This window comes from Lepisosteus platostomus, chromosome 13 (assembly GCF_059453375.1).
Source record: "Lepisosteus platostomus isolate fLepPlt1 chromosome 13, fLepPlt1.hap1, whole genome shotgun sequence".
NCBI lineage: Eukaryota > Metazoa > Chordata > Actinopteri > Semionotiformes > Lepisosteidae > Lepisosteus > Lepisosteus platostomus.
The window spans coordinates 28,629,649-28,642,819 of NC_142623.1; the positions used below are offsets into that span (position 1 = coordinate 28,629,649).

The 13,171-nt window shown below is 37.8% G+C and overlaps 1 protein-coding gene across 1 annotated transcript; it reads left to right on the forward strand.

Annotated features, from left to right (window-relative positions):
• Positions 1-10,688: 10,688 nt before the first annotated feature.
• Positions 10,689-12,767, forward strand: fgf1a (fibroblast growth factor 1a). The gene is made up of 3 exons (XM_088604002.1): positions 10,689-10,936; positions 11,808-11,911; positions 12,024-12,767. The coding sequence occupies exons 1-3, from the start codon at positions 10,768-10,770 to the stop codon at positions 12,216-12,218; spliced, it is 468 nt and encodes a 155-aa protein (XP_088460128.1). The 5' UTR covers positions 10,689-10,767; the 3' UTR covers positions 12,219-12,767.
• Positions 12,768-13,171: the final 404 nt, after the last annotated feature.

The following is a 13,171-nucleotide window of genomic DNA, read 5'->3' on the forward strand; positions in this document are numbered from 1 at the left end:
CCTATCATTCAAGGGAGTGGAAAGAAAGGTTGGTTGGTCGAGAGATCTGACGCATTTTAAGGGCGGTGTAAATCGGACGTCACTTTACATTTTAAAGGGGAATCACAGATTTCTCTTTCATCTTTAATTTCTTAATTTCTTTAATAAATTTCGCTGTTTTGTTCGACTCCTTAATTCTGTCGCGTTAATATATCGCCCTATAGTAGTGATTCGGTCTCTGAACTAATCACGGGAGAATTATGTGCTACAATTTCTTTAATTTCTAAAAGTAGCAAAGAGTTTCATTTGCTTTATTTTCAATACTTGCGTAGTATTATACTAAATAATACAGATTCAAACTTATTTAATACTATGATTTTACAGTAACAGGAAACTAAACATCACATTCGTCATTTGAATATCCAAAAAGTCCAAAGACCTTTGTATGCCCCTAAGATTTTACCTTAACATAATTAACTTAATAAACTTATGGCTTGTACTTCCATGGATGTTTTTATCAGGACCCAGAAGTACTTTGCATATAGGAAGGGACTTAATACACCAGTGAAGGGCAGTGATCGTCTAACAGATAAGTGACAGCAGCCCCACTGTACAGATCAGGTGGTTAAGTGAGGAATTGCTTCACCACTTAGTTAAGTGGTGTCAGGCTTTGCAAGCCCCTAATGGAATTCACCAGGACTCAGCTTAACACCACTACTGCTACAGACAATTCCATGGGATCTTTAATGATCATATAGTTAGAACATCTCATCTATACACTGTACCTCCTATTGAATAGTTCATCCATCCCAGTACAGGCCCAGCCTTGCTTAATAAGAGATGGATCAGGGTAGAAAATGGAAATACTGCTTTAGTAACTTTCACAGCAGAGTGGACAAAGGTATGAATCATGATACATGTGAACTTTACATCCAATTCAATATAAATCAGTCAGCCCTTTGCTACTCCAGCAACAACCTGTTTGTATGTAATAGTCATTGATACCAGTACTGGCTAGGCCTTCCTTTGCTTCTGAGATCTGACAAGATCAGGCTGCTAGGCGATGACATTGCCGTGAAACACTGGATTCAGTTTGGTGTTTCTCTGAGGAGGATAAAGGAACTACTGTACCACATCAGTCCAAAAGAAGGGAAAAAACATAAGGAAAATCAGGCTAATTCCTCTTGAGAAAATTGTCACTTTTATTTAATTTCAAAATAAACTGCTTCAGTCAAAGGTCAAAATGTGCAACAAAATTCACTGCTACTGACAGTTTTCCAGAAAGGAATATGCAAATGAAAAGTACATTTCGGTAAGTCCCAGGACTCACAGTTCATCTTATAGAGGCAATGTATTCTTAATTAATTTACCAATAATGAGGCTGTTTGGTTCTGATAAAATAGTCCTATTGCTAATAACAAATTTAAGGCTAATAGTTTGTGAGAGTACACAAGTGTTTTGCTGCAAAAATGCTTGATTGTTTGACCAGCTAATACAGATAATCCTTTAGCAGTAGCTAAAATGTCTGATTTGCTAATGATATGTTATTCCTCAACTTTAATCAAGTCTTTATGCCATTCATCTGTGAATTACACTACTTTGTTCATATGTACACAAAATCTAAATAAAAAAAATGACAATTTGACATATTTGCAATGCAGGATCATTCCACAATTTGGACTAACAACACAGTATGCATAAAACTGGACAGTTTGGTTTTCTTCAAGTTAGTAAGCACTTGTTACTTTTAAAACCTTCAGATAGAAGGCTGCCAGTCATAGGATAGGTCAGTCTTTTATTGTTCAAACTTAATTCATTTGAGCACATAGAGCTTTCAGGCATTGCCTAGTCTCATTAAGAAGGACTGTGAAATGAAGTCGATTGCTTGGGATTTGGGGTTGAATTTTAACATATTCTGTCAGTTTCTGGAACTAACACTCAACACTTTCAAGGGATTTTCAAAAGGAGGTGTGAATAAAAACAAATAGTATTGAGATTTTTCTGGGAATTATGCATGGGCAAATTTCAGCTAATCTGGAGCCATTGATTATGCAGTGATTTTCCTTTGTAAAACCTTGCACAATGGGCAGTAGATCAGTGCTTTTGACATTAAAAGTGAAAGAAGCTGACACCCAGTAAGAATGTGCCAATCGTACATTATTCCGGGAAAGTCAATAAATACACTGTGAAGTCTGGGGTCCCAAGAAAACTCTTCACATGTATAGCTTTGAATATCGATCAAACGTGCACACAGTTTATCATCATCAGATAGGGTTTTCAGCTGTACGGTTTTTGACTAAAGTTTCTCCGGAAATTGAGAAGGGGGTGACACTGAAAACAAAATGGAAACGCAAGGCAAACACTGTAACATTGCAAAATAATTCTGAAACTGCCCATCTTTACCCCCTTGTAGTCAAAAATGTTGTGAGGGGGACCCATATGCACAAAGTCTAGTTTGGTAGAACTGAAAATGTTGCAGCCCCACCAGCAGACAATCTATTAAAGGGCAGATATTGAGCAGCCTTGATCCGAGAGAATCTTTTCTATCTAAAGCTCTAAAAAGAGCTGTGTTAAACTGTGCTACTACATATATTATATAAATAAATGCATATACAGTGTCTGCTGTGTGGTTTGGTGAGGCATGCACTTGCATCTTTAAACTTAGACCTGTTTCCTGGGGAGTTATTACAGACCTCATCTTGAAAAACAAAGACTCTAAAATGACTGTATCTTGCAATACAGTCCTTGTTGTCATGAGGTCAGATTAGAACCTACAAGCAAAACCTTGGCATTTTTGTGTTATTTCAATGATTATGTTATTTCAAATATTTGATTTGAAAGACTTGCATTACACTCTTGCACTAGTGCCACATCCTTCTTGATGATTTTCATGCCACATGATGATGCAAAAAGTGTTTGGGGTTATTAAATGTTATCTTGGGTTTATATTCAAGTAGCTAACAACATGGGAAATTGTGTAACTCCAGTTCAGACGTTTTCCAGACTGGGACTCAAGTCATTGGCAATCACTGAAATGTGAGAAAATTACCACTGGCCAGTGCTCAAAAAATGTCCTGGAGCCCTACTGAACCAGATCTCTGCAATACTGCCATCGATGTCAATAGTTAGCTGATCTGATGTGTGTCCTGTGAAGTAAAATTATTCACTTATACTATACAACTCATTTGTTATGAAGACATTAAGGTAAAGAATTAAAAAGGAGATTTTTTTTCTTGCATCACTAGCAAAACGTGAGATATGACAAGAGATGTCAACAGCAGCTGCAGTACATGTTCCTTAGGGTTATATATTGAAGTAACTTAAGATGCAATTTCCTTTAATAAATTTACTTTATTTCCTCCCTTTGTGTCACCAGAGCCTTTTCTTTTTTTAATGTCTAATGTTTTAGAACAGCAGTGTCAGCCTAGATATGAATAGACAGAGCCAAGGCAAAAAAAAAGCAATAACTTTGCAAGCTTTGAGTCAGTCTACTATCATCACCATTGTCCTGTTAAATTAAATTTATAATCCTTCAGCATAATTCTGTAATGAAATTTAAAGGTTTGTTTGGCAGTATGAAGTTAGTTAGACTTCACAGCGGATTATAAAGACAGTCCACGGGCCACATCTTGCGATCATAACTTTAATATTTGACTAATCCAATCCAGATGTTTTATCTCTAAAGGAAGAGGGAAAAGAAATTCAAGTTGATGCACTGGACATGCTTCTGTGAGATGTTCAGTCAGAGGCACTCCTTCAGCCCTCTGTGACGCTCAAATGATGCAGTGATTGCCTGGGCCAGAGATAGACGTCTCTGGTTCTCTGGGGCTTCCAGGTCTCCTTGATTTATTTCCACAGGTCATAATTAAATTTTACCAGTTATTTCCTGAACTGGATCAGTTAGAAATTTTCACAGATTTTACCTACAATGCCTGCTGTATGTAATCCCTTGATGAGCAGGCTGATGAGTCCTTAGTTTAATCTTCATGGTCACTACTGTATCAAAAGCACTACAATGTCTGATGATTTAGCAGCTTAATTTTGTACCTTATACAACATGGTGACAGCCAGCTTTTTGGCTTATTTATAGCCTGTTGGGATGTCTGTGTAAAGCTTGCGTGTTCTCCCTGTGAATACATGGGTTTTTAGATGGGTGCACCAAGGTCCTCCCACAGTCCAAATTCATCCTAGCTAGGGTAAAGGGTATCTGACCCCCGTGTGTGCATACCCTGCAAATTCTACCTCCTGGCTCACAGTGATCCTGGTTTCAAAATGTTTGGTCCAACCAGTAATTGAAACTCACCTTGATTATTATAGACTCTGCTGCTTTGGTAAATGTTACATCAATGTCAGCTATCAAAAATTCTAAAGTAATGAAGTAAAAATAAAAACATCATTCTTAATCTTCTGTTATGCGCAAGAATTTGAATGCAATATTACATTTGTGCTATAAAATGTAATCATTGTACATGTTTATGAACACAAAAATTATGCACATTTTATTCCAAACCTACAGAAATTGTGCAGCTTATATTGGATTTCTTCCCATTTTTATAATAGTGTACATCATAAGCATAACCTTCTATATATATTGTGGTCTGTACGTTTATACAGAGATGTGTCCTCCACAGAATGTATTAATTCTACTAATGTAAGGGTATAGACATATTTGATTGTGTAGAGATTATTGTTACTGTAATATTATTTTGTTTATTAATGCAAGTAAGCAGCACAAAGACAGAGCTGCTTCTACAGAGCCCCTAGACAAGTACAAATTCTAATAGTTGTCAAACACAAATTATTGTCGCTATGGTGATCCATAAAAAATATTCCTCTTAAATTAAGATGTGCCAGCTATCAGGAGTAGACTGGCTCTGTTTGTCTAAAGCCTGTTTGTTTTATATTAGGACAAAAATAGGCTTTGTCTATGGTGAATAGAATTGTGACCTGCAAGAGGCCTGCAAGAGTCAGGATCCATCAGGGAATTCTTTCACTTCCCACTTTGTCAAAGTTGGATCATTTTAGCTTCTCCCCCAAGGGCATTACGAAGGAAAACTCATTAAAAATCTCAAATCTGCATTCCAATCAGAGTTTACGGGGGAGATTTCTGTCAGGTAGCAAAAGATCATTGCATGTGCTTTGAACCAGTTTTTACTGGTAGTCTTCTTGCTAAGATGAGCATTGCAGACTGGGCAGTGTCCTAGCATGCCCAAGGTGATACCTGTGAAGGACAGTGCTAAACCCCCCTTTCTGTGTCTTTCTTAAACTAAACTTCTTTTCTATTTTAATATTAAAAATATATAGTTTTTTAACATTTATATAGTTTTTTATTCAGTGGCAAAGCCCAGTCCTGGTATAACCCACGTTATGCAACAGAGGAATATCAGGAGAAGGAAAAGCACGATACTGAGCCAAATGCAAGAAAAATGGGAAAGCAGTTTGTGGCTTCACAAGGCTAGGTTATCTGTGGTCTGATTTAAGGTAGGCAAACGTCTATAGTGACTCAAACCCAATGTGAGATAGTATCCGATCAGTTCAGAGGTGAGGTGATAAGGACTTCTGCTGAAGAGAGATCTAGAAAAGCCATGAATTAAATAGGTAAGTTTTACATTGGTACCTTAGTCAACTTAAACTCAGGCCCATACAGAACCATCTAATTTGACAGTACACACATTTGATTAATTCTTGTTCAATTTTAAAATTGTGGTAATAGAATCACCTGGAAGAAAATGTGTGCTGCACAGCGCTGAGCTGTGATGGAAATTCCTTTTGCAACAAGTATTAACAGTAAGATGCTTAGCCAAGCTTGAACAAAGTGTGGTCAATATTGCCATCTGGCGTTAAACAAGTATACTACAGCTTTTTATATGCTAGTTTTCCAGGAAATCAAGTTCCTTTTTTCAATGAAAGACATTTTTCACATTGAAGAAACAGATGGCCTAATTTCGTTTTTCTCATTATCTCAACAAAATTGAAACTGAAGCTGGGGTTGTGGTAAACCTAGCTTTAGGATCAGAAATGCCAACTAACTTTGAGTGAATTAGTGTTACAGTTCTATTTAATAATAATAATAATAATAATAATAATAATAATAATAATAATAATTGCTTACACTTACTGTATATAGCACTTTTCTGGACACACCACTCAAAGCACTTTACTGGTAATGGGGACTCTCCTCCACCACCACCAATGTGCAGCACCACCTGGATGATGCAATGGCAACCATAGTACACCAGTATGCTCACCACACATCAGCTATCAGTGGGGAGGAGAACAGAGTGATGAAGCCAATTCATTGATGAGGATTATTAGAAGGTCATGACTGGTAAAGACAGAGGGTAAATTTGTTACACCCCAGGGTTACACCCCTACTCTTTTCGAGAAATGCCCTGGGATTTTTAATGACAACAGAGAGTCAGGACCTTGGTTTTACATCTTATCCAAAGGACAGTGCCTTTTTACAGTATAGTGTCACTATACTGGAGCATTAGGACCCACATAGACCGAAGTGTGAGACCCATTGCTGGCCCCACTAACACCTCTTCCAGCAGCAACGTTAGTTTTTCCCAGGAGGTCTCCCATCCAGGTTTCAGTGGATTGCAAGATTGAGTTGCAGGGTGACAAGGCTGCAGGCAATTTTAAATGCTTAAATTAAAATGCAATCCAGACTGGTTTTCATAATTGATGTTGAAATAGGCCTAATCTGGGGCTGGCTCTTCTTTGGCCTGAAACTAAACAAGCTCACAAAAAGCTCTAGGTTAGGAAAGCTCTAGGTTAGGATATATGTGGTGATTTACTGTATGCCACATGTACATGGACCTACCTAGAACAATACACAGCATGTAATCATCAAAAATTACATTCACCACTAACTTTTAACTCTGTTGTGGTGCTATGTAACATGTTCACATTAAAAGAGGGTGTGGTCTAAGATGAGTTTTGCTCAAGCATTGACACAGACTATGCAATGAAAATTAGACCAGCCACTTTGGGGCTCTGACGCTTTTTGAGGCTCATACTAAACCTGTCCCACATGCAAGCCCACAAAATAATCAAGGCAGGACTAACATATCACACCAGTTTACAGTATATACAAAATCCTAGTTAAAAGCCAAATGTTGCTTTCTCACTCCTTTAACTTTAAAATTCTAATTCTAATCTAGAAATTCGAATCCTAACCATAGCACAGACCCTGTTTGATCTGAAACTTTAACATTGAAAAACTCAGTTGATTCCTCAGATCATGAATAATTGAACAAAAAATGTTTGCCAAACATGAAATATAATTTGTGAATGTATAGTTCTTAAAGGCTCCTGTAGACTATACAAAAGAAACTGCAGGAGGATTATAACCATCATAGAAAGACTTGAAAACAGGAAAAAAAATGAAATTACTGAAGAACTTTATGATGCATGGTATCTATTAAAACCTTTCTCGGTGGTTTAAAAATGCTTCACTTCCTCATCCTTCTTCCTTATTTTCTGCTATCAAAAGGCTGACAACTTCAAACACTCCCACGCCTCTCTCACTTCCATGTCTTCTTAAATGAATCTGGGTGTTGCCTTTAAAGATCAAGCTTTTAACATGTATATTTAAAAAAAATACTTGTAAGAAACCTGTTTTTGGAAATATCTGAGTTGAACAGACATCAAAAACGACTCAGAGTAAAGAGTTGTTAAATGGGTTTTTTTTGCATCACTGCTTGTTAATTTTGTATTAATAACAAAATACATTACATTATTTTAAAATGACAGATTTGTTAACACTCACCTTTAAATACTGATTTATTAAGGCTCTGCTTTTAAAGTTACTTTTGAACCAATGTAAGCAGTAGGGCTCATTTACTGAAACAGTCTGCTCAGCAATACAATAGTGGGGTCTTTTTGCTAAGTCCGGAGAAAAACAAACATAATTATATAATGTAGTAATCAGTGTCTGTCGCTATGTTCTACCTGTCAATAAAACAAAATAAACTTGTTTCACAGAAACTGTTTCTCAATGACAAGACAGACTATTCCCATAACAACAAGAAAAAGTGAGTTGCTAGGTTTAATTAGTTATTTTTGTTTTTAATTAACTAAATAAATAATCTTACCAGTCTCCACAACTTCATAATTTGCAACCTCTCCCAAAGTCTTACTTTCTGGCAAGTGATTTACAGGTGCTGCCAAGTCTTGACATCTTAGCTCCACTTTTCAGAGACTCGTCCCATAACGCACTTGCATAACAAGTACACTGTAAAGAGCTAGGTGGAGACTGTTCTTTCCCTTGTTTTCATTGCTGCATGTGTGTGTTTTTCTACTTCCATAGAAGCAAGGTCTCTTTTTCCATTTGGTATATTAAAAAGAGCATTGGAAACCTTTGGAAGCACAACATAACCTAAAAAGGTGAGTAAGATACTGTAGACTGTCCTCACATGTTCTTTCTTAAGTAAGATTTTGCATGCTTTTTCATGTTCATAGTGATCTAAGAGGAAAGTGATGCATTCTGTTCAAAATGATTTCTTCAGGTCTAGCCAACTGGTTTGTGATCATCCTTAGGCAAAAATAATGACATAAGATGAGATAAAATTGCAAATATAGGCCTATGACACAGCATGGTGGAGTGAAACGATATCCTCATTGATAGTGGGTGAGACATACTGTATAGGCAGTAACAATTCAGGGTGCCATGCACTTTCAAGCTCAAAGTGGAGAAGGCATTCACAGAAAAAAATGTTTGGACAAGACTGGAAAGAGTGGGTAAGTAGGCCTCTTCAAACATTTTCCATTGCTGTATAACCCTGATTCTAACGTGTTTATAGCTTTGCTAGGTTTAGTGTAGGAAGTTATGCAGTACTGTGTGAATAGTGGTGTCTTCAGGCAAACATATGGAATTGAAATGTCTCCTCAACATCCATTAGAGATACTGTATTCAGGAAGTGAAACAGGCATCTCTTTAAACCTCTGACACACTCCTGCCAGATCTGTTTTTCAAAGTTTATTGAGAGGATAAAACCCTTTGAGATGTATCATCTCGTTTTCAAGAACATCCTGTTAGAATACATAAATAATACTTATACAAAAATAGATCAAATACAACATAAATATCACAAAAAGGGGAAAAGGAAATAAAAATACAAACTATATAGCTGCTGCAAAAGGTATCTGAAATACAAAAATGTGAAAATTAGTAGGAGTATAATTATTTCTATTACAAGAACATTCTAAACAGATTTTGTCTTTTTAATTAGTATTTTAAATGAATTTGTTTTTAATTACACAAATTAAACTGTGAATTTAGTTTAGGTTTAGGATGTAGAGAAATGAGCAAATTACAAGCTGCAATAAAAGGCCATACATGAAATGAAATGTAGAGTACTAAATCAATGTATTCATTTCTGTGGTGTTACCTTTTGAACACAATGTTAAAGAAGAAGCCTTTTTAGAAAAAATATATTATAATTTCACAGCAAAATTCTACTCCCAGGACATGTACTGTGCTATTTCAGTAAGCAGGCATTTCTTATCTTTATTATTTCTTTTCAGTAAGTCTCTGTTACATAGGATATGGAGGAAAAGTTCTGTTTGCTGGGCTGGAAAGAGATAATGGTGTTATTAGGCATCCATCATGAAATACAATTTAATTCTAAGAAATATTCCCTCTTAATATGAGAACTTTTCTAGTGCTTCCCAGATATGGAGGCTGGCCTGGGTTTTTAAAGAGTAGTGGTTTCTAATGATAACTCAGACATCTGGCTGCTGTTCTCCTGTCCATCTCCATTTAATTTAAAGGAACCTTGTACAACAGCTGTAGACAGCTGTAACACCAAAGTTCCCCAGATGCTTGTTTTTGGTATTTTCTCTTCTTTGGACTACAGAATAGTGGCATATTGTGCTGATTTTCTTTTATTAGGGAATTAAGGAATTAAGTTCATATTCCATCATGAACACATTGTGAACTTTATTTTGATAAAGTCAATTGTTTTGTTGAAACTCTGAAAAGTAATTCTCAAAAAAGACATAAAAACATTAGTAATGTTCTGTAGGTCCCATCTAATACTAAAAATAGTACCGCTAATAAACGTTGCCATTGTTGTGCATTCACACATTCTGTTTATATTTTCGGTTTTCAGAGTACTTTTTTATAATCAATTCATTGTACTGTATTTAAAGAAAATGGGTGAAATCATGTGAGAGTCCTTGGAGAATCTTCAAAAGGGAACAGTAAAAACTCTACTGCCCTACTAAAATCAATTATTGTGTTACCCTAGGCTACACGTAAATCAAGTGCGCATTTTCTTTCATAATTCTATGTCATTTTGCAATTCCACAATGCTGTTTTATATATGTGTGAAATTCTAAGGGGACAACCAAAAGTAGCATTTTTGTGAGAAACGTTTGGTCGGGGATAGAAAATAACAATGGCTGAAACAGTGGATTAGGAAATTACAAAAATGATCGCAGGACCAGTATGTCATGTTTTTTTTTTATTATTTCTTTTAGGAAAACAAGCCAGCACATGTTCAGACATAGACCCTTACCCCAGTTCTGTTGATTCCTTCGTAACACATTTAACATTTGCTGGATCATTGTTTATTTAATTAGAGAGAGAGAGGTTGCAGATTTATAAACACGGGAGTGGTTACTGGCCTTTAGTAAATAATGGTGTTTCTTACCCTAATTCGCTGTAAAACGAGACGACAATCTGTACTCCCTCTTCACAGACAATGGTATGTGCCTGCTGACTGCCTTTCAAGCGTGAGGGCACTCGGTGAGACCTGGGACCAAGCAGCAAACCGCAACATGACGGAAGGCAAAGTAACGGTGTTCTCACTGCAGCCTGAAAAATTTGACCTTGACCTGCAGAATTACAAGAAACCTAGGCTGCTGTACTGTATGAATGGTGGTTACTTTCTTCAGATACTCCAGGGAGGACAAGTGGAAGGCGACAGAGAAAAGAATAACAAATACAGTAAGGACGAGAAAATCCGTTTATAAAGAAATGCTTTTTAAAGATGGATATACGAAACGAATGTCTAGAGATAGATGTATTTTAGAACAGATAACATTTGCAATGTAAAAAGAAAAATGAAGTTAGACAAGGAGTAGTCTGTTACTCCTTTTTCATACTGGGGGGAGGCTTTTTATCCAAAATATTGGCAAAGTTTCTAGAAATTCACAAACCGAAAGGAAGGATTTATCTTTTTTATCAGTTACAAAATAGAACCATAAGTAATAAATTGTTCAGATTACCTGATAAGAGTACTGCTTCACATAACTACTAGGTTAAAATGAAGCAACACGCACAACGCTGTTTGTGATCCGTGAGGGCTGGAAGAGATAAAGATTTTCGGTCATGTTTTTTTTTAATCTGAAGGTGGGTTTAACAACTTGTTTCCATTACATTTTTCATCTTTGCAAATAACTATTTCCTGTCAAGATAACTGAGAATTCTGTGAAATTACTAAAGTATATAAACAAGGAGGAAGATGTTCTCTGATATGTTTGTGTATTTTTCACATGATGGATTTACGTAACACGCAGTGAAGTTAAAACCTAAAATAAACACTGCGCTGATTATTTCTTCCCTATAATTGTTTGAACCCACCCTGACTATTATTACCTAGACAAGAACATGTAAAATTCCTAGGATTAGTTTTAATTCCTAAAAATAAGGTGTTGAAAGAGCAACAGTGAATGGCGGGGTTGAGCCTATCACTTTTTTCAATTTCCCAGGAGCTTCCCAGAACACTGATTCTGGGAATTATAAAAATATGTCCCTCTTGCGCTTCATGTAATCCCAGTAATCGTTGGAGAATTTAACTATTTCTATTTCCGCGCAGATGAGCTGCAGGTCCAAGCAGTGAGCGTGGGAGTGGTGTATATAAAGGGAACCGAAGCCGGGCAATACTTAGCAATGAGCACAGGTGGACAGCTGTATGGCTCGGTAAGTGCGTCCTTGTTCCCGGGAGATGTAGAGCTGTCACTCCACTGATGTGCGTTACCAAAATTCTTAAACGTGTACTTAAGTGTTCCTGTTTTGTTTTTCTCATTTTTAGCGGACACTAACAGATGAATGCCTCTTTGTTGAAACCATCGAAGAAAACCACTACAACACGTACAAATCTCAAAAGTACGAAGACCGGAACTGGTACGTGGGGATCAAGAAAAATGGGCACCCCAAGGCAGGAGCGAGGACTCGCATTGGTCAGAAGGCTGTTTATTTCCTGCCTCTGTCTGTAGACGACAGTTAGTACCGGAGAATGCCTATAGAAGGTTTTCCATACCCGTTTGTGCTGCTGATTTGTATTTTACTCTAATTTTGTTCTTAACCTTGCAGTTATAATTTACAATTAGACCTTTAATTGTTCAATACAATACAAAATATATTACACAATTAAATGATTTTTACTTTTCTGTATCATGACGGACGTGAAGAGCGATCAAGAGGTTTTTCAGGAGTGAATCGTTTTATTTTTTTAACAACGTAATTATTCTCTTTTGTTACATTGAGAAACATTGGGTATTTTTTAGAGATGTGAATGGATGACAGGACAGGGGGGAATGGGACGAATATGAAACGTTATAGTGTAGCGCCCTCGCGGGGTGACGAAGCGGAGGCGCACCCGGCAAATGCATGTGCCGCGGTTCCTCCCTGGAAGGGCCATCTCCCGTTGCGCTGCTTTGGGGAAGGAAGGGTAGCCCTGGCGGACGAGGTGGCTTATATCCGCGGCGACAGGGCCCAGTTGCCGCCGCCGCAGAGCAAGCCTCTCTCGCATCACCTCTGGTGCATCCTCCGCCCCGAAGGGTCACGTCGTCGGGCGATGGGGATGTCGAGGAGCGCCTCGCAGGCTCTTCTCTCCACCGCCGAAACCAGGTGGCTGAGCCAGTCGCTCAGGCTCCGCTGGAGGGCCCACTTCTTGGCAGCCCTTCAAAGGGCTGTGGCGCCAGGGAGTTGCTCAGCCTCCCGACGTTCGCTGTTGCTCGCTCCCAGAAAGCCCTCCACGACCTCGCTCATCTTCGGAGTCAGTGGGCCTTTCGCAGAGGCTGGAAGACGGTGCCGATCGCTGTTCATCTCATCCCACAGCTCACCCCAGCGGACGTGGGGCTCGGGCGAAATTAAGACAACGTTCTCGATGGCACACAAACTTTCTTTATTAACAGCGCTTCGTCAGCCAGCAGTTAGGCAACAGAGACAGTGGTTACC